The 27,551-nt window shown below is 41.4% G+C and overlaps 1 protein-coding gene and 1 long non-coding RNA gene across 3 annotated transcripts in view; one reads left to right on the forward strand and one right to left on the reverse strand.

The window, feature by feature from the left end:
- Positions 1-27,551, forward strand: part of LOC145434888 (uncharacterized) — a 264,906-nt gene that overhangs the window by 11,991 nt on the left and 225,364 nt on the right. The window lies entirely within an intron of this gene.
- Positions 10,468-27,551, reverse strand: part of LOC145434830 (parathyroid hormone 2 receptor-like) — a 73,786-nt gene continuing 56,702 nt past the window's right edge. For both annotated transcript variants that reach the window (XM_080312059.1, XM_080312060.1), the window contains exons 7-14: positions 22,605-22,665; positions 17,394-17,457; positions 16,722-16,810; positions 14,992-15,136; positions 13,871-13,912; positions 12,858-12,992; positions 12,404-12,535; positions 10,468-11,557 (exon numbers count right to left, since the gene is read on the reverse strand). In XM_080312059.1, coding sequence (XP_080168185.1) covers positions 11,240-11,557; positions 12,404-12,535; positions 12,858-12,992; positions 13,871-13,912; positions 14,992-15,136; positions 16,722-16,810; positions 17,394-17,457; positions 22,605-22,665 — 986 coding nt within the window. In that variant the 3' untranslated portion in view covers positions 10,468-11,239. The remainder of the gene's footprint in view (positions 11,558-12,403; positions 12,536-12,857; positions 12,993-13,870; positions 13,913-14,991; positions 15,137-16,721; positions 16,811-17,393; positions 17,458-22,604; positions 22,666-27,551) is intronic.

A 27,551-nucleotide genomic window follows, 5' to 3' on the forward strand; every position in this document is an offset into this window, starting at 1 on the left:
CTTCATTATAACATCATTGGTTCAAATTTATTGCATTTCAACTGCGGGCCACTCCATGCATGGCGTTGGCAGCATTCAAAATCAACACTAAACAAGCCTGCACCTTGACAATCTCAAATGTTTTACTTGCTTTGTTACAAAAGTTTGCTCGAATTATCCAGTTTTCCGTTTTTGAATATTTAGTGACTCTCTGCTGTGAGTTTGACCCGCGATCACACAACATCACGAGCGAAATACGTAGTCAACGAAGGATAGCCTACTTATTCAACCAATCAATAAGATTGATATCGTTTTCTGATGTAAAAATTCGAGAACGCGTACGGGGTCACTCTGGACTTCATATCTTTACTGTATCATTAAAACCAAATCTGTGCGATTGAGGAGTTGGCTACTGTTGTATAACTTCTTAATGAGGTAATATCGGTAGCAAATATAGAAACCCATTTTACACTCTGATCAATATCAATGTAGCAATACTCAGACACTGAATACATTGTCCGGTCTGGCCTAGACCGATAAGGGATAAGCGTATATTCCCTGGTAAGTCCTCGTCGAAATTGTTGGCAAAGCGACGAAAGATATTGATTTTATGGTAGCATTATATCCTTTGATTGCCTCAGTTGATATATTTAGCGACGTTTAAAACACCAATATGTACTTCAGAATTGTTGCATTATGTGGCCCAAGTCGTCGCTAGGTATCGTGTACAATAATATAGGCTATCACTTCATTGAAAGATGGGGTTGGAATTAGCAATATGACGTCACGTGTCGTCATGAGGTTCACGTTCGTGTTCACACAGAACCTTTTAAAAAGGTTCGCGTTCACACGAACCTGAACCTTTCAGGGGTTCACACCATCCCTAGTCACCACAAGGGCATTCCTTCTCGGCCAAAGTCTTGTCGCTGCTGATCGTTCTGACGCACTTCACGGAGTCGCTTGTTACATGGCCTGTAACTTCATATGTCTTGATGCGTCGTGGCTCATTAATGGCCGACGACGAAGTCTCCATTTCTATAAATTCTACGTATCATCGTGGGAAAGGGTACCCAATAATCAAGATATTCGGCAATATAAAACTTCGCCCCCAGCGCAAACATTTTTTGAAATGGTGGCATGAATTTTCCAAAAATGCTCCATAATTTATCTTAATTCACGAAATAATTTTGGGCACCTTCGAGCTCGCCCCACCCCGAATTGGGGGGTTCGGGGTGCGGCAGTTACGATCCTGTTCCACACGACCCAACACTTAACTGCAACATAAAACGTATTGTGATTTGTGAATCGATACCAGTAACGCTCAAAATTTCGCGAAAGCGTTATTTCACGTCAAACTAGTCGTGCTGGATGCGTTTGTGACGCCATCATTGTCCAGCATAGCTAAAAATGAGGTTTTGTGAACAACACGCAACATAATTTACGATACATACATTCCAGAGCAGTTAACTGGAAGGCCTAACGGTAATTGCGCATGTGCCTCCGTGAATATGAAGACTGTCCTGTATATAATTTTGAACAAATGCGTCGATTCCCCACCAGAAACCATTGTATTCCCCACCAGTGGGGAATTCCCCACCGTTTGGGAACCACTGCCTTAGACTGTCATTTTATCTTTCTATTCTTCTTAGGGTAATGAACTACTTCTACTTGTGAAAATAGCGAAAAGTAAGTAAGTGGTTCACAAAATATTACGAAGTAGAAGTAGCGAAAAAAGATATACTTGAGTAAGTACCGCAAGTATAGGATAACTACTTGAGTACGTTTAGAAAGTAGAAGTACTTCGTTACTGACCATCTCTGGTCACTTTGCTACATCCTGTTATTTCTTGACCTCCCATCAGGATTGTCGGTATATAGTGAGGTGTACAAGATTCCGAGTAGGTATTTCTATATGCGGCGCATCATATTCCTCTACTCTTCGAATTTGAAATGTGGGGCTCTAATTGCAAAGGGCCCCACCATATTAAAATCGATACACATTAAATCGCGCCCAGCGCGGAGAAGATTTCAAGATTAATTAAGATCTGTCAAGAAATCGGGAGTCAATTCGTCAATTCAAATTGCATGTCGACGGCCGCCTTCACATACTAATTGAATTACGTGTCCACAGGCGCACTAATTCCCTTCAACATCCGCAGGTTGGCCATCCCTGCCGTAGGCCGTCATTGGTGGGACTGCTCCCACAATAACGACGGCTTCAAAAAAACTTGAAGTCAAGCCCATCTGAACTAATAACTCCCTTCGGTCGAAAGAAAAAAACAGAATTTACTCGCGTACCACCTGGAAGACCTGCGCGTACCACAGGTTGGCGAGATAGCGCAGTGGTATAATCCGCGGCTGCAACACCAATGGGTGCGGGTTCGGGTCCGACACAGGTCGAATTACGAATTACGATAGCTAAGTGTTGGAGGTTTACCTAGGCTCTTCCTCGCCACCTCATCCGCGTCAGCTGTGTCTTACAAAAGCCTCGAGGTGGGCCGTGCTACAAGTCGGCAGTTACGGAAAATAAAAACAATATCGGCGTGGTGTAAATGACCATAGTAGTCGACAAACACCATGAATACCCCAAAAAACAAACAAACCAACAAACAAACATGTTGGGAACCACTGGTCTAAAGCTAATTCGACCGGCGTTGTCTGATATACGTAGCGTGTTAGAAGACAAATGTTATTCCTATCGAACGGCGGTGTTCGCGCAATTAATTTCAGCCCGTCCGACTCGGCCGACGACGACGATTCACTGCCACCGGTACCGCAAGCACCGCATCTATCTGTATACTGGCATTCTTCCTCTAGCGACTTTTACAGGGCAGTCTCTTCGCAGTCTTGTCCTGGCGGCGTAGCAGCTTGTAATAGGGACGCTTTCTGGACGGTAGCCGCCTTCTTGGCGTTTGCTACAAGTTGTTCATCTTCTCCAGGCTGAGAAGGTTGTCGTCTGCCGTCACGGAGTCTTGATGTCCATTATGGAAAATAGATGTAGTCAGGATATGTCATCAGTAGGAGTTGGCACAATGACCCGAGTACTCGAATCCGAACCGAGCATCAATTGTAACGATTCGAGTCGAATAGGGATAGGGGATTTTCTAGAGTACTGACTCTGTACGACGCTTTCAGAAATATCAACGAGAATTGTAGTATCGATTCTTTTTCCCCTCCATGGAAGCCTTGAAACCTCGGTTGATCATATCAGAACATCCAAAACATATACTCGTACTATGAAGCTACTAGTGTCTGTGAATAAACCCATAGCATAGCGAAAAATAATACAGCAAAGTACAATGAAATATGCATGGTAGAAAGACACCAACCTGCGTTTATGTAGTCTAGAGCTACAATTTTTATCTTTTTGGTCGTCCAAATGGATAGGCCTACATATTTCAACCTTTTTTGTGTCATCCATACTCACAACGAGGGATACTCGAATAGTCGACTCGAGTCGAAGCTCGAATTTACCTAGCTGTAGTGGTATGTAACGACATCATACTTTTAAAGAGTATATAAGCTAGGGTTACCATGTGATATGCCGTAAATTAGCACAGCAGTGACGCTCAAACGGTATTTTGAGCTCTGAGCGGGAAAGTTGACCTTTTTTTAAGTCAACCGATCACAAAGTGGGAAAAGTTCACTGAATTTTGAGAATTCTTCTCCAGTTTTGCAAGTCTCAAATTTCTGAAAAAGTGTCCTCTTTTTAGATTTTCAAAATATGGTAAGTCTAATTACTCTAATATAAGCACACTCTGCTTTAGTCCAGTGCTTAACCAAGTGGTGATGCTTGCAGACTATTTACACTTTTACTTAAACAGATTTTAGGCGGACTACTTACTCTACACATTTTGAAAAGTAGGAAGTAGTGTTGGGAAAAGTTTGCATTGGTCTGTGGTCGAATTTGCCATGAAGAACTGCGTGAAATAACTCACGTATCACGGTAACTAATCATATATTCGAGGATCGCACTTATTCTTACCAGTGTTGGGATGACTCGAGTCATGAGGTGACTCAAGTCTTTTTCGCATGACTTGACATGACTCGAGTCACTTTGCTAAATGACTTGACTTGACTTGACTCGGCGTATCAGAAATGTGAATTGACTCGTGACTCAGAGCGAAATTCACAAGTCAATTTCAAGTCATCAAGTAATCGGTGTCGCTAAAAATACCTGTATTTCGCTTATGGGCGGATTGTTTGCTAAACGTTGGGGTAACCTGTGAGAGCGATCAATAATTCAATGATCGCGCGTTTTATCAGTCTCCATTATTCTCTCACAAATAAATTGACCGCAAACGAAGTGATCGAAGCTTACAACTTGCGGTGTCGTAAATGTCGTATCAAAAAACAGTATTAGCCAACGAAACAAGAGTCTTCTAACTTAAATCTCGGCGTCAAATACAATAGTAAAGTAACAGTAGTCATTTAAGCAGCAAAGAAATAGGAAACTAATGATTAGAAAAGCAATGATTACATGATGCATGGTGGCTTGAATACAAAATACTATACGAGACACCACAGTAAACTAGTATAGTAAAGAAAATTAATTGTCTAATTCTGTTCCCCCTTCTTATCTTAACCAACCTCATGTTTTATTGAAATTGAATTCGAATATATAGTCCTCAGCCATTGGCGCCGGTCCGACTTGTACAAAAAGGAACAGGTGGCAGTGGTGGCCCTACGATTGGGGGGGGGGCTGGGCCCCAGACCACCCTTTCGTCTACGTCTACCAACTAAACAGGCATGCAGAGACTTGATGATTGTCTGGATATCGGACTTTTATAACAAATGCAGAGATTTGATTATTCACTCGTGCATCTGAACGGGATCATCTTTTTGATTGGTACACGGATTTCCACGTCTATTCGCTACAACCCTTGGAAAAAGCGCTAAAACCAAAGAGAGGGGGCTTCGACCAGCGGGGGCTACGGGCGACCGCCCACCTCGCCCACCCCAAAAGCCACCACTGACAGGTGGTACCTGGTCGGCTTGGTATCTAAGGAAGAAAAATGTATACAAGGAAGGCGAGGCTCGAGGCCGGTCGTACATTCAAGAATCGGAAAGGATGCCCGAAAGTGGATGTATCAGAATACGAACCTAACACTGTAAATTACCAGTGGCGGCTCGTCCTATAGGGCAACTGGGGCATTGCCCCACCTAAAATTCTGTTCAATAACAATTTAACCATTTATAGACGCACAGCAATCAATATATACCGAGATCACAGCGAAACCCGCGTTCTTCTTGTGCTTTCGCTTGCAAACGCCCATACATAGCGAAGTCTCTGCGAAAATCGAATTCTCTTCTGTGTTTTCGCTTTGTGAATGCCTAGCCGGGGCTTGCCCCGGTAGCGCTCATAACAAGCTTTCACTATCTATTCTCTCAAAGCCGCGCACAATAATTAACGGTGATTTACTCTCTCCTATTCGTAAAATGGCCGAGCAACCGGGGCAAATATGCCTACTCGCCCCTAAGGTGTGATGTAACAATCGTATCTATATCTGAACTCGGTTACCGTAATATGCGTTGAGTCGACCTTTGCTGGTATAGGTCGATTTTGACGGTGTTTCGCACCATGATAATTCTTGAAACTTGGTATGATATGTCGTGAAGGTAGTATTTAACACTGCTCCAAGTTTCAGGCTTGCTACTTAAAGATAATGGTAGTAATTCCGTTTCCGAAGTTCAGTGTGTGCTGATCTATCATGTACATAGTACAGCAAACAGATTTTACTCAAAAGCCGGTATTGGTCTCCATTGATTTTGACGATGTTCTATACCGAGATCGGTCATGACATTTGGCACGGTAAGTGTTAGAATCGACCGCTGTAACAAGTTTTAAGTTTGTCACTGAACTATGTGGGTGGTAATTTCGTTTCCAAAGTCGAGTAAGAGCTGACTCTTCATTTATCGCCAACAAATTTACGCAAAAGCCGTTATTGGTCTCTATTGATTTTAACGATGTTCCATACCTAGCAGTGTTGGGATGACTCGAGTCATGACTCGACTCGAGTCAGACTCGAGTCACCTTTTTCATATGACTTGACTTGACTCGAGTCACTTAGCTAAAATGACTTGACTTGACTTGACTCGGCGTATCAAAAATGTGGATTGACTCGTGACTCGGAGCCAAATTCACGAGTCAATTTCAAGTCATCCAGTAATCGGTGTCGATAAAAGTCACTGTATCTTGCAGATGTTCGGATTGTTCGCGAATCGCTGGTGTAACCCATGAAAGCGACCAATCATTCAATGATCGTGCGTTTTACTAAGCCTCCATTGTTCTATACCGAATAAATTGACCACAAACGGAGTGATCGAAACTTACATCTTACGTTGTCGTAAACTAGTAGTAAAGCAAATTAATTGCAAAATATCTATTTCTGTTCTCTGTTCTTACCTTAACCAAACCTCTTGTTTTATTGAAATTGAAGTCAATAGTTTATAATATACTCCTTAACCATTGGCGCAGATTCGAATTGTATCATATCAATATGTATGAATGATATTGTATCTTATCAACTCGTTTCTCTATTCTCTATGCTCTATTTTGGATGGTAACTATATAAACTGAGGCTATGCAATTACTTACCCAGTTCAGCAGTTATACGTATATGTGAGCAATACAGCGCCTTCGTGCGTATATATTTGAGTCTATATTCGTTAATCGGTTCGGAATCAATGACCCCTCAATCTGTATTTCAGACAGCTAGCAAAATGCAATGTCGTAATCATGCCTCATACTTCGAAAAGGCAACTTGACTTGAATTGTGACTTGACTCGTGACTTGACTTGACTTGACTCGACTTGACTCGAGTCACCTCCAAAAATCGAGTGACTTGACTTGACTCGAGTCACCCTTGAAAATCGATTGACTTGACTTGACTCGAGTCAAAATGTGCAATGACTCGAAATGACTCGTGACTCGAAGGTAGTGACTTGATCCCAACACTGATACCTAGATCTGTCATGAGCTTTCACACGGTATGTCTTGATTTTAGTATCGAACGCGGTGCCAAGTCTTAAAGTTGACACTCAATGATTGAGGCAGCTATTTCGTTTTCGAGGTCGAGTATGGTAGAGATGCGCGCTGATCTGATACTTAGCCTACCTACGTCATTGCGGATCTCACGCAAAAGCCGGTGTCGGTCTGTGCTAATCTATAGTCTGCGTTCCATAACGAGATCGGTGATGATATTTCCAATGGTATATCTCGATGATCGCATGAAACAGCTAACCAAGATTCTCGGTTTGCATTCAAATATTCACATAATTTTATGTTCGCCAATGTCCATTTCACTGTGAAATTGTGGCCTTCAAACCATTTGCTTACAATCCCCTGTCAATTGCGATAGCTATTTCATTTTCGATGTCGGCTAACAGCTGATCATTCGATCAGCCTATTCCTCGATCTATTTTACTCAAAGTTCGATGTTCGTCTGTTTGCATTGATTTTGACAGTGTACCATACCGGAATGGGTTATGAGATTGCGTATGCTACTTCTCGATGATTTCTTGTAACAGTATACTAAGTTACGGCTTTTATTCATGTATTTATATATTAATATATTTTCCAACGGCGATTTCGCAGCAGACTTATAGACAGTAAGCCGTATGTGTTGTGTCAAAGTCTCCAGTTTCAAGGCCAAAATGTCCTACGTTGTTCCGAGACCGAAGTTCCGAGGCTGCTGTCCTTAGTTCTTCAAAGACCATTCAAATTGATGTTCTGGATTCAATATGACAGGCCCAATCTATGAGATAACAATTGCGTATGTGTCCGAACTCGTTGACCTTTCCAGTTAGGCTTACGCAATCTCTCGAGTTCTAGTCATTGGAATGAGTCAGGTCAAGTCAAGTGCGAACATGAATCGTATTGAATCTTTATTCCGTACGTAGTTTACGCAGTTGCCTTTAGAGCGAAAATGAGAGGTCCAGAAGTTGTCCAATCGTACGCCGGGTGCCTCCGCTTTGGTTGCCTATTATCACCTGGTCGTAACCAGAGTTGGATCAATTGTAATTTGTAATTGTAATTGAATGGAATTAATTACATTTTTCAATGTAATTGTAATGTAATTGTAATTGAAGCATTTTTATTTTGTGTAATTGTAATTGTAATTTGACAAAAATTTTGCTCAATTACAATTTCAATCACATTAAATTGCTATTGAGACCTGACAAGCACAACATAAAATAATTGACTTATAATGCATTCTCTTTAAATGTCGACAAGGAATTTGGTGGATCCATTCGCGGAAGCCCTTGACTGCGCCCTTGCTGGCAAAGTTTTTATTTTTATTTTTACCGCTATGCTGGCCTTGGCTGCCATTGTATACAATTTTTGGATTACTAACCAACGGATGGATTCGCAACACGTGACTCACGATTGAATACGCCGAGAAGCGAACTGCTGAGCCGGCTAAAAGCAGCGGAATTGATAGTCCCATAGCTGGCGATCCAAGCGTCGAAATTTGATATGTATGGTCCTAATCGAAAACTAGTGTCGCACTGATTCCGCAATAAAAGTATATTTCCAGGCAATGGTACCATCACAAAATAGTCGTGAAAGTCTGGGAATCGGCATTGTTCTGAACAATCGCTGGGCGTAATTGGTAATTGTTGTGGTCATGCTGCTGCAGCGCTCTCACTTTTCAGAACAGTCGGCCTTAAACGGCTATTTTGGAGCAGTTACATTGCCCTGACGAGATTTTATTTTGTATTTTCGGAATTAGTACATCAATAGCTTACGATAAAGATCAGATGCATCAAATTTGGACGCATGGATCGCCAGCTCTAGGACTACAAAGTTTGCTGCTTTTAGCCGGCTCTGCAGTACGTTTGTCGGTGCATTCATCCGTGACTCACATCTTGCGCATCTATCCGTGGGTTGGCAATCTACAATACGATTTCAGATCACGATGCTGCATCGTTACTTCGTCTGGCTAACTAACCAGACCACTGGATATTATATAACGTCTTATCGAACAAAGCACGGTTTTGTTTTTACTCCTCATCCTAATTCCTACGTCCCTCGATAAAAATAATATTATTTCTTTAATTATATACTATATCCGCAAATCCAACACGTGCATATATTATAATACTTTTTCAACAACATACTGCACCCTATCCTTAATCATAACCCATAGGAAATTAGGTAAATAACATTTTATATTTCCAATTACGTGAGCCATAATTACCGAGCATTCAAAACACGCTTAGATTACGCCACAATGACATCTTACGTAGCATACTATGTAAGCACATAAACGCATTTATTACTACACAATCTGAACTAGACTTGAATTGTTGTTAAATACGACGCTACGGTTGTCAAGGAGCACGGTTGAATTTATGATTATTCAATTACATCTTCAACAGCAGCAATTGTAATTGTAATTGTAATGTAATTGAAGCATGCAAGGAGTAATTGTAATTGTAATTGTAATTTGATATTTTTAGCATGGAGTAATTGTAATTGTAATGTAATTGAAACATGCATGAAAGTAATTGTAATTGTAATTGTAATTGAACTGAAATAATGTAATTGATCCAACTCTGGTCGTAACCAGAGATGGCCACAGTCCGGTTCAGGAGCCGGAGCAGGATTTCAATGTTTTTTTACCTGGCCGGACTGGATCCGGATTTCGAATTTGGGGTGACGGTCGGATTTTAGGGTCTATCGATTTGCGTAATCTATAACTCTACCATGAAATCAAAACGCATGCTACTAAGGATGACCTGATACTTGATTCGTGGCACAGGGACGATTCTTAGTTCACGTACATTTTGTAAAATAATCCTTTGATTAAAAATAAATGAATAAAACATTTGTTACCACACTTCAAGTCACGGCTCACCGGCAAACCTCTCGCGGCACCTACGTTAAAATCACTGTTGTCGGGAAATTCATGTGACCATCATAAAGTTACTTTTTTACGTTGGAAAACGCCATTGTGACGTCATGTTGATAAAAGTCGCTCGCAGCCCTTGCCCCACCACCCGATATTGTCACGAGCCGCCACTGTAAATTACGCAGGATATAGGCACCACCGCCGTGCCTTGTTTATAAGCATGATTCATATAAAAATGATAAATTCAGATGGCTTGCCTTCTATACGTGGTGCAGAGTATTTACTGGAATGTAAGCTTTCAGATCCATCGTGATTCGTTATTATGCTGATTTTCACAACATGATACACATTCGAGTAGCGGTACTTTTGGATACAAAATATTAATTTTCGCACCTATATATCCGTTGGAAAAAATTTAAGAATTACGTCATTTCATACGGAGATATATGACTAGAGATGTTTTGGATCAGTATTTCGAATTTTTATTGAACACGAATCCGATAAGTTTTTTTTTCTGAAATATGATTGAATCCAGAATAAAATACTTCGCCCAAGTGTTGGATCTGGGTCAGGTCAGGACTAGGGAATCTAAGTTTCAGGCTTATGACCATGACTAAATGCTTGTTTGGAGTTGCGAGTAGGACTTGGTGAAAGCGAACAGATGAGTGATTTGATCCCGAACTGAGCATTACGCTTCGGACTACGAGTTTCCGAGTACCACTCATTATGACTTCATCACAGACGGAACTCGAAGTATCCAAATACTATATCTTTTATGCGACCACGAGGTAGACAACGCCAGTTACTTCTATTTAAATATGGAATTTCAAATTTGCTTACAGTGTTATGTCATTTCGATGTGGGGCAAAACATCAGGTAGGTCACTGCTGTACAATTGTGGACATGAACGTGGCAGGCCTTAAGCTGCATGTATTAAATGAAGTGCTGCTGCCTCGTGCCAGTGTTTCTCGCAGCAACAATTGACGTTCATACAATATTAAGGAGTCAGAGTCAGGTTTTTGCGTGAAAGTTAGAGATGCAATTCCATTAATCTGAGAGTCGTGAGTAGTATTCGGAGTCACTACTTCTTCAAAACTAACTGACTCGAAGTCTGGGTCACGAATTGAAATTTTACGGGGTGTGGAGCAGTGTGGGAATCACAATTTGAAAAAGTATGAAGAATAGTGCTTGGCAAGTTCGAGTATCAGGTTGAGTCGATTCCCAATCGATTTATCAGTCTCGCTCATGACACCAAAAACGCAGAAAAAGATCTGAAATGAGTACTTTTCTACCATTAATTAATTAGCCCTGAAATACGTGATGAAATATACAAAGACGAGGATAATGGTCCGATAAATTCTCACTAGGGAATTTCCTTCCTGGATAGACTGACTGGCACCCTCCCTACGTACACGCCTGGATCCTGTCCTGACTGATATCTCCAGTACCGACGGACGGCGTCGGTACGAATAATTTCTGCTCCTCCGACTCGGCCGTTGATGACGATTCGCTGTCACCCGTAACGACATCAGCACGCCTGTCTGAATTGACATCGTGGCCTTTATCCTCAAGCGCTATTTTTGAAGCCATCTCTTCGTAGTCTTGTCCTTGAGACGGAGCAATTTGCGATGAGGACGTTTCCGGGACGGTTAATGACGTTGGGGCGTTTTCGAAAAGTTGACCATCTTCTCTGTCGGTCGTCACTGAGTTTTGTTGTGCATTCTATAAAGCAGATGAGGTCAGTGATTATGTAGGTCTACTATATTGATTAAGAGTGCTCAAACAGGTTTTTTTAAAAGCAATGCTATAACGAGGAGCTCGAAGTATTCAGTTTTGCTATACTACGGTAGAAGTCAATGTTTCAATGGCGCGCCAAAACTGCTACAATAGAAGTGGAAGATGGAAAATCAGATATGCTAGTGAGAAAAATAATTTGTTCCGGGCGACGGATACCAGTGGTTAATCCGAGGTGAGCAGCTTTCGAGATAGCAAGTCTTATCTTTGCGTCTATAACGCAAAACGACTCAGGAAATAGGTTCGATTTTCGCGTATTCATATCAAGTTACCCTTACCACGATACAGTGGTTCTTTCGCATGGTTGTCTTCAGAATGTCACTGGTAAGAGTGTTGAAACTGCTCTCTATTTTACAAAATCTCAAACAGTACCAGGGTAGTTTAGTGCGAATGAAATTACCATACTAAACCTGTGATGAATTATGATCTGTATCACGGCGACAGAATACAATTCGGAAAACTTCACCAACCTTGTAGCATTCCTAATCAGTGTGTCTCAGTCGTTAAGATGCAACTGGCTATTCGAATGCTACCGATGGCGTTAAAGTCCCTGACACCTAGCTATAGTCCAAATCGGGAAATCATCTTCATCAAATTACTTCCCGGAACACATTTCATACGTTTCGTTCATATACTGTTACTCCAGTCTTTTTCGCATGCCTATAGGTACTTCTACAATAATAGAGTGGAAATACAGGGTATTACCTCTAGCATACTCGCATTTGATTAACGTAAATGAATCCTATAAGTAACCATGTTGTGGTTTCATCACACCTGCTGGAGGAGCGGGACCCGCAAGTAAGGAGGAGGCCTCGTGCTGCTGCAGTCGTTGTTTATCGCTGGACCAGGCGATTTCGGTGAGTTGGAGCCTCTTCTACCATCCCGATTAACATCAGATGGCCTTGCCTGAAATATACTGTTCAATGGCCTTCTTCGTAGCAAAGGTAGATGCTAGACAAAGATGGGAGGGTGTACACTGTACGTTCTTCCGAACGACCAAGCGCATACCGCTATCCGCTAATAACTCATTAACGGGCTCACGTAGCCACCAAGTGACCATAGTGCAAGATTTTAGCCGCCCATCTGGTGACAGTGAAAGGTGGTAAATTGAGCATAGCGATGCGACGACGCGAATACGATTACGACCATTCGCCACACCAGCTAATGTTAAAACTAAAAATCATCTCCATCTCGTACGCTTGAGATACGAGACCATCTGCAATAATACCTGCTGCCGCCGGAGCCTCCTGATGAAACTCAACAGTCTGGTCCTAGACGGTCGAATCCGGTTTCGGCTCGTGTTGCGCGCAACTTCAACCTCGTCTTGAAATCGCTTCCACGCTCTCTTGAGCTCCTGCTGAACCTTGGAAGGAAATGCCCAGGTTTTGTAAATGCTGAGACTGCGAATATAGATCAAACAGGAAATTGTCGTCTATGAGAACCATCGACCTGGCCACTTGGAAGACATTGGCGTGGTATACTTTTTTCCTCGGGGTCATATATGATAGGGTTACCGTACGTCCTCCTTTAGGAGGATTTGTCCACCGTTTTTTAGGTTTTTGAGAATGTCATCCGAGGACGCTTAAATGTTCACCTTTCTGGCATAAATGACGCTAAATAGTAAATTCATGGTTCGAACGTAAGCGACGACCTTGTGAACGAAAAACTGTTATTCGGTAGTTGAGCCGGAAAGTTGACCGTGTTTAGTCAACCGACCGTCATTTGTCGGAATTTATAATTTTTCCCGATTTTACTCCAGTATTGTAAGTCTGAATTTTTCTAAGTGTCCTCCTTACCCGATTTCACAATATGGTAACCCTTTATATGATCTATCCACCGAGCAGTGGATCGAAACGAACGTCAGGGGTTGACTAAGCCAGTTTCAGGGTTTCGGTAGAAGTCAATACACTGACCCGACATATTACTATATCAGGACTATAGGACTATATCAGTTTTTAACACTCCTGTCTTGGTCGTCATTGGCTGCAGCGAAATATGCGAGATCGGTAGCTGAATGGTGATTGTTGTAGAATGTAGACGCACGTCGTGTGCATGGTGGCGCTATCAGGGAAGATAGGGGTTCGTAGTCGAATCCTCGTCTTCTTGAAATGCCGTCCGAAACGCTGTCCGACGTGCACCATGGTCATTTAAAGATTTATCATCATTTCTCACAAGACCACATCTCAGGGAGTATACGTATAGAAGTATCGAATTTGACGTATTGCATCGGAATGTCCTTACCTCGGCGTTGCCAAAGCAGTAAATGATAGCGGCGAAAAAACCCTAAATGGGAAAAAGTATTCTCATTAGATTTCCTGCTTAATTTATAGCGATAAAGTCCATGCTCATCCAGCACCATTAAAATTTCCACATATTCAATTTCAAATAGAAAGCATATCGTGCACAAATCACGCTGTATTGAATTGGGGGAATTCAAATTTTATATCCTACCCTATCGTAACAAAATATAGGGTGTGTTAGTAGTAGTAAGGATTCATCATAGTCGGCCGTACGGCAAAAGCATCACTCTCCCTGTAGGAATGCCTGGAACACGATATTTAGTCACGGTCAAATGAGGAAATTTGCTACCGTAAATACTATTATTTCCAAAATGGCCGAAATTACAATTGGCTCTTACTCGGCTTCTACTGGTTGTAATTTAGCAAAAGTTGGTGTACAAAGCTTATTTAGCAACCTAAAATTTAGTCAGTGAATTCTAAAAATTCGGAAAATAGTTATTTTTGAACAACCCTAATGCGCGTGCATATGTATGTGCCTTTGCATCGATGGCATTTATATATAGTGTAGGCTGATTCCGTATACTAAGTGACTAAGGTTTAGGGCTGTATATATAATTGTGTGATACAAATAGACGTGGCGCTAAAAATCCAGTGATATCATATGAGCTGTCACTTCTGCGATTTTACTAATCGATTGGACATTGTAAGCTTAGTACACGCGTCGACAAGAAACGCCCCTTTTCACAACCCTGTCCAATAATAAATACCACGCGTTGACTCATACATGGTTTCTATGAAGCCCTTGGAAATGAGATACTGCATCGCAAAATCATTTAAACCACGATTATGTGATGCAGCGTAAACCGGTAACGCATCAATCGATCACAATTATTTTGGAATCTTTAAAGTCGACAGATATCTATTAGCGAATGTCTGCTTGATCGACGAGTTTGTAAACTACAAGGGCGATTGTCGAATCTGCAATAAATCATTTCTTGTATCTCGCGCTTGTCTGTTTTGGGCTTGCTTGTGTAAACACATGACCTTGTCAACTAATCAGAACCTCAAATGAACGCATAGAACATTTAGAAAAACAATGCCGTAAACCTTTCCCACACCAACCTGGAACGAATTGAAGAAAAGGTCGAAATACATCCGAATATTCGACAGAGGGTCGCTTATTTCCCCGGAATCCGGCACCCCGATGAATACAATAGCGTGAATTCCGAACATAAATATCAACGCCAGTGTCGACTTGGCAAGTTTTCTGTAAAAGATATCGCGATTTGCATTCGATTTGCCCGGAACTACAGAACGCTAGAGAGTCACACGCAACCATAAATATCAATCATAAACATAAACAGTTCACACACTAATGACCGCAAAACTCAGAATTGTCTTGTTTCTTTGGACTCCGTGGTCACGGGATATCGCGGTTAAGATAGAAAAATATGAGCATTGCGCATTTAAAATGAAATCTGTAATTTGCACCAAGATTACAAGGAGGTAGCAAGACGAATATTGGGGAGGGTGGAGCGAAATATTTGATTTGTAGGGGACTCACAAGGGGAACCATCTCATACTTGTCCATACTTTTGCGGGGAATTTCATCACTACCATTTATACACACGACTTACAGACGGACATGGACATTGGACACCTTTCCGTAGCGAGCACAGTTCGGCATTAGGCGATCTATTCACGAACGTTTGGATATATTGGATATACGTCGCTAAGGGTATAGCCTTCGAAAGTGTACGTTACGTAATTTTAAAACTTGAGCAATATTCATGCCAGTTGGTTAGAACTATTCACGAGGTTCTCCCTTGTTACCTTCGGATGGTCCAATGGTGTTAATTACTTCGTCGAAGCATGTTTCTATTTTCCTCTAGTAGCCTAAAGATTGCCCCTACTCTAAAACTACTATCGTCAGACGCGCATAATTCAAAATTCGCACTTTTTCATGGCGGGCAATATTGTAGTGTGCGGTACAATTTTTATTGTCATTGTCGGATTGCAATACCGGGACTATTGGACGCCACCCATTTAATCACACGAACATAATAATCATTGTTGAAGGCTTCGTTTTATCGCCGTTAATCTGCGTGTCAGCTTGGCGGAGTCGCATTTTGGCCCTGACTTTATCTGTCTCCGTGTGTCCTGGCGAGGAAATCGGGGGCGTCGCAATGGCGGTACCTAATACTCCCCAACACGCGTACTACATATCCCTAGACGAAATCATTCCAACAGCCTCGGGAGATTGCGAATACAGTTGGAATAAATTCCAAATATTATGCGCAATTTGTTAAACATTTTTTATTAGAGAGATAGAACCAATAATAATATCAAGAAACCGAATTAAATCTTGCAATGCGCGAATAAAAATTTTAAATTAAATTCATCTGACACAAAATACTTTACTTCATGTTTATTCACGAAAATTCGTGAAAAAATTGATGTGATTGAAGGCATAGCCCCTTTCGGCCAGACCCTGACTACCCTGACTACTACAGACCCCGCATATTTATTGCAGTTAGTACTGTAATAGGAAATATTCTTCATTAGTTCAAGATGGATACCGGGCGAATTTTGCCAGGGACGATTTCGTTGACAGCCCCACTACATAACCTATACTATCCCTTCATCGCAGACATTAGCCATGTATATCATCTTCTATTAAAATGGCACATAATCAATTATATCTGCAGCAGATCGTGGTAAAATATAATCTTATATTTACATGACTTAAAAACATCAATATTGAAAATAGCAGAACACGGAAGTAACGTCTGTGTTAGCGACGTCAATGAAGGTTATTGGTAACATATGAATGATGGTGGCAAGACATGTACCTGTACTTCTTTCGGTTGTCAGTCTCTCTGTTTTCCTGCATTTTATTCCAGAGCACGCGGACAATGTTGAGAAACAATATAAAATTGATCTGAAACATCGTCGACAACGTATGCTTATCTGACGATATAGATCCAGCTACAGTAAGGGGCACGCAGAGATTGGAGAGAGAGAGCGAGAGAAATAGAGAGAGAGCGAGAGGAAGAGAGAGAGAGAAAGAGAAAAGGAGAGGGAGAAAGAAAGAGAGAGAGAGAGAGAGAGGGGGGAAGAGAGAGAGAAATAGAGAGAGAGATAGGGGGAAGAGAGAGAGAAATAGAGAGAGAGAGAGGGGGGGAAGAGAGAGAGAAATAGAGAGAGAGAGAAAGAGAAAGAGAGAGGGATAGAGAAAGAGAGAGAGAAATAAATATTTATTGGTTCGGAGCATTTATCTAAGAGTTTTAATACTCGATTCAAAATGGCATGCATTATTTAGCAACACGGATCAACAATATATATATACAATTATACATCTTATCCGTGTCATTTAAACCAATCGCACATTAAAATTAAATGTCTTTTCTGAATATAATTCAGTCGAAGGTAACCATACCAAATATTGGAATCATGATACTACCAATGAATTGGTACCGCTCACAGACAAACAGAGATAAAACGTTACGTCTTGAACTATTTACCACATTAGCAATGACGATTGGTCCGTAATGAATCCATTTGTAGTTGTTTGTAGAGACGTCCCAACTGTGAAGAAAATACAAATTGTGGATGAGTTAACTCGGAGCTTCTCAAATGGCCCACTGGTAGGCCACAGGAGCATTTTCGGGTGGGCGACAGAGCTATTTGGAAAAGTGACTAATTTGAGACAGTTTAATTATAGTTGTTATGTTATTCGCTCAAAAATATATTCATATTATCGAATTACGCAGGCAACATCAATCTTTTCATCTGACTCTGATGAGACATAATGGCACTCATTTATATTAAGCCACAATGTAAAACGAAGTGGGAGATTGGAGGGGGAAGCGGCGGCTTTTGTTTCCCGGCTATGACAACCTACGGCTAAAAGCAACGAAAATAATGTCGATTATATAATAACTGGATGTTAATGCTAAGGTAACGAATTATTCCGACCTGGCAATATGCCGTATAAATATTTAAAAAAAATGAATATAAAAAATTATTTCTCCTTTTCTCTGTAGTATTCCATTCACAGGAGAATCTTTCGAAGATAGCTCCGAATAGGTATATTATTCCCCAACATAGTGGAACTGAACCCCAGTCGCACAGTGGATGCGGGGAATAGATCATTGGGTTTCGCGACGTGAATGGAACAGTTAACGGCCATCATGTAGACAAGCGTTATATAGGATCTACCTTGGTCGTAACTGCCTCACCCCAAACCACCAATTGGAGGAGCTCGAAGTGGTTCGAAATATTTCCGTTGGCCGTTAGTTGGAGGAGATTTATTCAACTTTAATGTTTTTGTCGCGCTGGCGCAATTTTATGTTTTTAGGGCAAGTCTTTGCAATTTCTGCAACTTTAATGCAGCTATCGACAGCTTCCTAGATACTCGAAATCTATGCACTATGATGTTTTAAGCTGTTTGGAGGGATTTTATAGTGAAACTTTTCGCTATTTTTCATACCCATTTTAGTGCAACTTTTATCAAATATTGCGTCAAAGCGTAAATGAGTGATTTAAAAACATGCTATAAACTATTTCTAGTATGGTTCTATTCTCTTTGATTTGCATATAACAAAGAGCTATATGATGGGTTAGCTACATCTCTCTGCGTTATATATGACACAATGGCGTTCAAGCAAGAAGTTCAACTATACGCCTGCCAAGCACGACTGTGTCGAAACAATATGTAAATATATCGCCGAAAATTACATCTTTACTGGGTCACCTTATTCAGGCTATTGATTTTGTTCAAGTCGCCTAGAGTGAGTTTTTCTGCAACGACTTTGGTCAAGCTTTCAGACCTAAGGGGTTTGGGGTGTGTTATTTGACTTGTTTTAGGGGGAGGGGTTATCGCTATGCTGTTTGGCTTTTTTGGGGAAAATTGTTCATGCATTTCGTAATTTTCTTGTTGTGTACCGGAAAAATATAATTTTTGGCGGTCTTGCCAGAATGTACGTGAAATGGCAAAGTCACAACTTTAACAGGCCTGCAGGAACTAGGTTGGTACACAAAGGAACCTTCCAAGCAACGTCCCCTCTAATTTTTCACGAGTCAGCGCAAATACGCCAACACACTGCGCAGGCCCTTGGACAACAGTGCGCAACCAGGTCCCCCCATAGGATGACAAACCGAACCAGACCCCCTCGGGCCACACGCTTTTCATCGCTACTAATCCTCTATGTCTGGTCTTCGTATAGTGGGCGTTCCGACTTGACGCGCGAAAATTTTCTATAATTCATTATCAAATCGGTCAATATCATCGGGAATTGCATATATTGCTATCAATTTTAATCCTGTCTCTGCTCACGTAATCACATTTACAGGTAAAGCTGATCGAGTGAGATAAATAAACATCTTCGGGCGTACCCGTTGGTATAATGACTTCCTTGCATCATGCTATCAAGACATACAGTCAGATATAATGATACGAATATTCAAGTCTGATTGAAGCAAGAACAAGATCAGCCTATGACCATATCGACAGAAGATACCCGTTCAAACGAATCGAATAAAATCACAAATTTGTGCTGTTGAGAAGCTGATCTAATGCAACGTCCTATACAGTGCATATAGTTGCTGCATTTCCCGATCAACGTTTGCCAAGGGATGGATTTTTTCAACAATATTGGTGCTTGTACTTGCATATTCTGCATATTATCCTATATCACCATACGTGATCAGATTCGCCTGATAGAAGTGATGACTTCGAAAATTCGCGGCATTTAATTGTACAGTAAATCTTACACAATATTCATGCCACGCGGAGAAGACTATTCGTTAGTTTGTCGCAGTTAATTTCGAACTAGCCTACTGTTATTTATAACTTTGTACCATGTTATTTCGCCATTACCACAAAGGATTACGCTATTGATATGATATCAGTATCGCTCACGCGTACGATACCATAGTAAAAGAAAAATCTCTTTCGTGAGTTGCACACGATTGCAAATTCTCATTGCTTCGCAGAGCGCAATATTTGCCTTTGCGGGCCGAACTTGTAGGCCTACCTCGGTTTCAGACTTCAGCGATAGCACTATTTACCCCATGCAATGCTCCCTCTTATTTTACTCGAATCTGAGCGCCTGCGTTGTGCCTTGGACAACAGTGCGTAAGGATTTAAAAAAAAGTCATCTCTTCGGATTTTTTGTGCGCAGCCTATATTTTCTGTGCGCAGAGACCGTTTCAGCACTGCGCATTTGCGCACGTGCGTAGCTTAGAGGGAACATTGCTTCCAAGTATCTCATACCCTACTAACTCAACAAAAATTATGAATGTACCTTCTTACTGCAACATGTTTCAAAGTTAAGCGCGAGTTTTTCGCGATTTTAGGGCAACAAAAACTTATCCTAATGACTAGTAAGAGAAAAACGCGTTTGTTTTAGTAAAATATGGATATCGCCCGCCGGCGATTACCACGCATTGAACATGACTATATGTTTCTAGGAGGTGGGTCACGTAACATTTTCAAAATGGTAAATGGGCCACCGCCAAAAAAGGTTGAGAACACCTGCATTAACCTCATGCGATATTGACTCATCAATACGATTTACACAGGAAATACGAGCAATTTATGTTTGGGTCCCGTTATAAACCAATTCATTTTTGAAAACGCTATTTGCTTTGTCTGCTACAGACAAGGTATAGCTATCGTAAACCTAATGCCAGATAGCATTGCTTCGAACATGAATTACAGTACTGTATTTATAGTGACGTCATAGTACGCCGAGTACGAACGTGTATCGGCCACTCGTGTGTAGTTGTGAAATGGTGCTAGAGTGAGCTTGTATGCACATGCGGTAGGTCAGCGATTCTCAACCGGGGGTCCGCGAAGCAATTTCAGGGGGTCCGCAAGACCTCTAAATTCTTAAAATTGTTGATAACCTAATTTTTATTTTATTTTTTTAATTCGAGAAAGCATGAGGCGGTTTCGCACCACAACCGCTAAAACCTTGTGACTCATATCATCATATTAATCGTCTGACATGGACTATCGTAGTGTGGAAACTCATTTTCATTGCCAATATTCCAATAATCTTCTGATACAAACATATTGCTGTTTAGAGACGTTTTGTTGGAGTTTGTGTAAAAAATAAAATATGGAGATAGTAACGTCAATCAGGGTGACTACGTCATGGCTGCGAAACCTTCTCCATTAGAAGTTGTCAGTCTCATCACATTAGTGAACACTGAACAGTCGTTTGAAAAAAAAATTTCGAAGTATTTTGATAATTTGTCCCAATGCAAGGAACTGCTTCTTGGAGGTACAGGACTTTAATATAAAATTGAATAGTATATTCATATTGAAATGAACCCGAATATTTTCGGCTGACACTCGTCATAAATCGGACAATGATATACCTGCTCCCAAAGCTCGGCAATCAGATTTGGCGCATTGTTATGCTGATTTTTTTTATGAACAAGGAATGTTCCGTTGCTATCAAAGTATTACGCCCCAACCCTGAAATTCAAATCACCAGTTATATTGGTATGCAGCCTCGTCTTGTTAATGTTCAATTGTACATGGTTGAAAATGTTTGCTCGTAAATATATATGTAAACCCGAGCAGAACAAGTCGTTTCATGACAGTCTTTCTCTGGTTGGAAAATGTGGATCCATTATTTGGAGCATAAAATTTGTCTCGAATTTTGGATTAGGATTTCACTTTGACGGTAGAAACTATCTGCAGGCCCTGCGCTAGATGCTGGACGTGATATGTTCATAAAATATGTGTTTCTTCATTCTGGTGCCATAAGTGTTGCGATCATACATCGTCGGAAGCGTTATGCGTTAATATTGCATTAGCTTCCATCTATCTTTGCGGAAATGGTTTTCGGCACTCCTCGTTCGTATCAAAACGAACGACGCGGATTTTCAAAACACGACCACGTACTTCAAGAAATACAACAGCAAAATTAGCTTTGAAATAATAAAAGTCAACCAATTTCAACATAACTAGTATGATGTTATCTTGAAGAAAAGTCATTATTTTGCTGTTTATCACAAGCCTACAGTTCATATTTGCACAAGACAGATGAAGGTTGCACCATAATAGAGCTAAAATTGAACTAGAACTTGAGGGGGTCCGCGAGGGTCCGTGACGATGAAAAGGGGTCCGCGAAGCCGAAAAGGTTGAGAACCACTGCGGTAGGTCATGCAGAAAAATTCATTTCGATGGTTATATGCAACCGTCGCACTTTGTATGGGTTACAACAGTCAATGATAGACTTGGATGAAATTCGTACCGGTATGAATGCATGATTAAAGCGTAACCTGAAATTGTTCAGACGTTACCTGAAATGTCTCAGGAGTAACATCAGAATACATTTATATTGAAAATATTCTGCGAAAACAAATCGGTTCCAAGTATGGAAGTACTGATTCTAACCCCGAAGCACCGCTTCATCCGCAGTGTGATGCCTTATGTACTTGGCACTACCCCACACAATATGCATACATTGCTACAAATAGCCTTCAATTTAGTAGATTATGGTGTATTGCATGAATTCTAATTTGCAGTTGCAAATATTTCGAATAATATATAACAAGGTCGGTATATCAAATCGGTATATCAATTTTCTGACTGCCGTATCTCGTAAGCATGATGTATCCACTTATCGATTAAAACGGCATAATACGCATGCGACTGTAGGCCTGCCTCATTTTATTTATCAAATATATGTTGATACCAAACAAAGTCGACTTACTCCGTATCTGTTAGAGTAGCTCGGACGATTGCCCACGGTACAACGAAGAGCACTGGTGTACCTGAGAAAATAATAGATTGGTTAGTATCGAAAGTTGACACCTGGGTTTCCATTCTAGCTGGGCGAGTTTGACGTCATGCAGCAGTTATATGAATCTTTCGTGGCAGCAAAGGATTTTACGGGTTCAAGTACGTAGCTCAGGGTCGAAGGTGTCGCCATAAATTGAGAGCGAACAATTATGTTCGGGTGATAAATAATTCAGGTTATTCTACATATGAACGAATGCTTTTGTCCTTCAATATGACACGTAATAAATATATTATTTCACACACATAGCATTTTTCACAATTCATATATTGTGAATGTCTGAATCCTGTTTGCCGACAGTAATCTCTTGGGACGAAAATGCATTGAGACTGACAGACAAGTGCATTGAATAATAATCGCAAATAAAATACGCTATGCGCCGGGATCGACAACAAAAGCAACAATTAGTCTATGAGACAAGAGGTATATTTTGCATCATAGTTTTTCTGTGTTGTTGTAGGTAATGGTGCTTTCTATATTTTGCGCACCAGGGTACCTTACCAATTTGTGAAAAAGTATCGGAACGGAATCATCTTAAGTCCAATGAATGAAGAAAAATATGATGGGGATTGGAGTGAATAATGCCGATTCAGTACTTTGTTTCGACCAACCTTAGGGTGTTTGCGCTTGGAAACAAAAAGCAATTCAAAACAACCATGTTCGAAACATGTTTTAGTGTGTTTATTTATTTATGATTTTCCACAGACGGAAGTTGTAATGCAGTGAGTGTAATGCATGAGTAGCGGTGTCGCAACTAGTTCTATATTTTGCAAGTGTCAATCAGTTCACAGCACACCCAGACAGATACCGTAAGAGTTATAACGACGACAGCAAACAGAATGCGTACATCTCACAGATAGAGTATTCCAGAAAGCCGAGTTATCTACCGACAGCGCATTGTCTCGAGGCGTGACGTCATCAGTCACAATAGATGGCGCCCCGACACATGTAGTGCTCGAATGCAGTTTGGAATTCACGATATATTACAAAATGACTCAGTGGAGACGACGTCATACTGTGTTACATAAAGCGACAAGTATTACACCTTTCTGTTATCCCTAAAAACCAGTGGCGGCTCGTGACAATATCGGGTGGTGGGGCAATGGCTGCGAGCGGCTTTTATCATCATGACGTCACAATGGCGTTTTCCAACGTAAAAAAGTAACTTTAATATGATTTTCACATGAATTTCCGACAACAGTGATTTTAACGTAGGTGCCGCGACAGGTTTGCCGGTGAGCCGTGACTTGAAGTGTGGTAACAAATGTTTTATTCATTTTTTTTTAACCAAAGGATTATTTTACATAATGTAGGCTACGTGAACTAAGAATCGTCCCCATGCCACGAATCAATTATCAGGTCATCCTTAGTAGCATGCGTTATGATTTCATGGTAGAGTTAGAGATTACGCAAATCGATAGGCCGTCCGAAAGTGTTTCGTACACGATCCTGGTGTGTTACGACCACTGAGCTGGTGGTTACGAGTTACGACCAGGTGATAGGCAACCAAAGCGGAGGTACCCGGCGTACGATTGGATCAATGGACTGAACAATTTCTAGAACTTTAATTTTCGCTCTAAAGGCAACTGCGTAAACTAGCCTACGTACGGAGCAAAGATTCAATACGATTCATGTTCGCACTTGACTTGACCAGACTAATTCCAATGACTAGAACTCGAGAGATTGCGTAAGCCTAACTGCAAAGGTCAACGACTTCGGACACATACGCAATTGTTATCTCATAGATTGGGCCTGTCATATTGAATCCAGAACATCAATTTGAATGGTCTTTGAAGAACTAAGGACAGCAGCCTCGGAAATTCGGTCTCGGAACAACATAGTACATTTTGGCCTTGAAACTGGAGATTGTGACGCAACACATACGGCTTACTGTCTATAAGTCTGCTGCGAAATCGCCGTTGGAAAATATATTAATCAATAAATACATGAATGAAAGCCGTAAACTTAGCATACTGTTACATGAAATCATCGAGAAGTAGCATTCGCAATCTCATAACCCATTCCGGCATGGTACACTGTCAAAATCAATACAAACAGACGAACACCGAACTTGGAGTAAAATAGATCGAGGAATAGGCTGATCGAATGATCAGCTGTTAGCCGACATCGAAAATGAAATAGCTATTGCATTTGACAGGGGATTGTAAGCAAATGGTTTGAAGGCCACAATTTCACAGTGAAATGCACATTGGCGAACATAAAATTATGTGAATATTTGAATGCAAACCGAGAATCTTAGTTAGCTGTTTCATGCGATCATCGAGATACACCATTGAAAATATCATCACCGATCTCGTTATGGAACGCAGACTAGATTAGCACAGACAGACACCGGCTTTTGCGTGAGATCCGCAACGATGTAGGTAGGCTAAGTATCAGATCAGCGCGCATCTCTATCATACTCGACCTCGAAAACGAAATAACTGCCTCAATCATTGAGCGTCAACTTTAAGACTTGGCACCGCGTTCGATACTAAAATCAAGACATACCGTGCAAAAGCTCATGACAGATCTAGGTATGGAACATCGTTAAAATCAATAGAGATCAATAACGGCTTTTGCGTAAATCTGTTAGCGATAAATGAAGAGTCAGCTCTCACTCGACTTTGGAAACGAAATTACCACCCACATAGTTCAGTGACAAACTTGAAACTTGTTACAGCGGTCGATACTAACATTAAGACTTACTGTGCCAAATGTCATGACCTATCTCGGTATGGAACATCGTCAAAACCAATGGAGACCAATACCGGCTTTTGAGTAAAATCTGTTTGCTGTACAATGTACATGATAGATCAGCACACACTGAACTTCGGAAACGAAATTACTACCCTTATCTTTAAGTAGCAAGCCTGAAACTTGGAGCAGTGCTAAATACTACCTTCACGACATATCATACCAAGTTTCAAGAATTATCATGGTGCGAAACACCGTCAAAATCGACATATACCAGCAAAGGTCGACTCAACGCATATCACGGTAACCGAGTTCAGATATAGATACGATTGTTACATCACACCTTAGGGGCGACAGGCATAGTTGCCCCACTTGTTCGGCCATTTTACGAATAGGAGAGAGTAAATCACCGTTTCTTTATTGTGCGCGGCTTTGAGAGAATAGATAGTGAAAGCTTGTTATGAGCGCTACCGGGGCAAGCCCCGGCTAGGCATTCACAAAGCGAAAACACAGAAGAGAATTCGATTTTCGCAGAGACTTCGCTATGTATGGGCATTTGTTAGCGAAAGCACAAGAATAATGCGGGATTCGCTGTGATCTCGGTATGTACTGATTGCTGTGCGTCTATAAATGGTTAAATTGTTATTGAACAGAATTTTAGGTGGGGCAATGCCCCAGTTGCCCTATAGGACGAGCCGCCACTGCTAAAAACATAATCCTGAGTAACGGCAGGATTCGCAAAATCGCACCCTCGAATCCACCACCTTCAATCGTGATGTCTCAGTTGATTGACAATGTTGTATGACTCTTCCGAGTCGGTAATTATGACGCCTTAGAATAACGATATTGATAGTTGGAAACATAGAACTAATTTGGTTCCTGTGACGAAAAAAGATTCCAGACGGTTGCCCGACATATGAGCATGCGACACAATGCAAAACGACAGTTGAGCATGCGACACTACAGCATGGGGACACATTAGCATGGTAACACATGAGCATAGGGACACATAAGCATGGGGACACATGCGCATGGGGACATATGAGCATGGTGAAATATGAGCAAGGGGACACATGGGCATGGGGACAGTTTAGCGTGCGACACTTGAGCATGGCTACACATTAGCATGGGGACTAATGAACATGGTTACATATGGGCATGGTAACACGTGAGCATGGGGGCACATAACGATTGGGACACTTCAGCATGTTAACACTTGCGCATGGTGACATATTAGCATGGTGACATATTAGCATGGTGACAAATGAGCATGCGGATACTTGCGCATCAGACACTTGGGCATCAGACACTTGAGCATGCGACACTTGGGCATGCGACACTTGGGCATGCGACACTTGGGCATGCGACACTTGGGCATGCGACACTTGGGCATGCGACACTTGGGCATGCGACACTTGGGCATGCGACACTTGGGCATGCGACACTTGGGCATGCGACACTTGGGCATGCGACACTTGGGCATGCGACACTTGGGCATGCGACACTTGGGCATGCGACACTTGGGCATGCGACACTTGGGCATGCGACACTTGGGCATGCGACACTTGGGCATGCGACACTTGGGCATGCGACACTTGGGCATGCGACACTTGAGCATATGCGACACTTGAGCGTGCCGCATTTTAGCATGTGCCACATTTTAGCATGCGTCACTTGAGCATGTGACACTTGAGCAAGTTAGCTTGTGTTAGTGATGTAATTTGTTGTCACGTGGTGCAAAAAACCACGCTGTTATAAGCACCACAACATGCTTTTATTAATAAATAAAATACCTCGATTTCACGGCTAGCTTCGTCTGCGGTTAGTGAAACATGACATCAGTGGAAATTGCAGTCTGTATATTTCAATCCTAATTTACCATGTTGACATCAGAGTATATATTCACTTTCAACAGGGACACTCAAAGAGACAGATTGGGCACCCGGGCAAGTTATTCAGAGGGAGAGGGGTTTGCCAAATTCAAATGTACCCTTAATTTCATGATCTGGCAGTTTCTTTTTCGACTAAACATCCCAGATAAAAATGTGTCCCAGTTTAATGAATCGAAAGCTATTTTTAATCGATCTGGTCAGCTCACAGTCACTGAAACTACCCTAAAATCATCCTCATCATAGATGGGGATTATCATTGTGACAAACATTA

Source organism: Botryllus schlosseri, chromosome 3, assembly GCF_051294905.1.
Source record: "Botryllus schlosseri isolate E-star chromosome 3, Bs_hap1, whole genome shotgun sequence".
Classification (NCBI taxonomy): domain Eukaryota; kingdom Metazoa; phylum Chordata; class Ascidiacea; order Stolidobranchia; family Styelidae; genus Botryllus; species Botryllus schlosseri.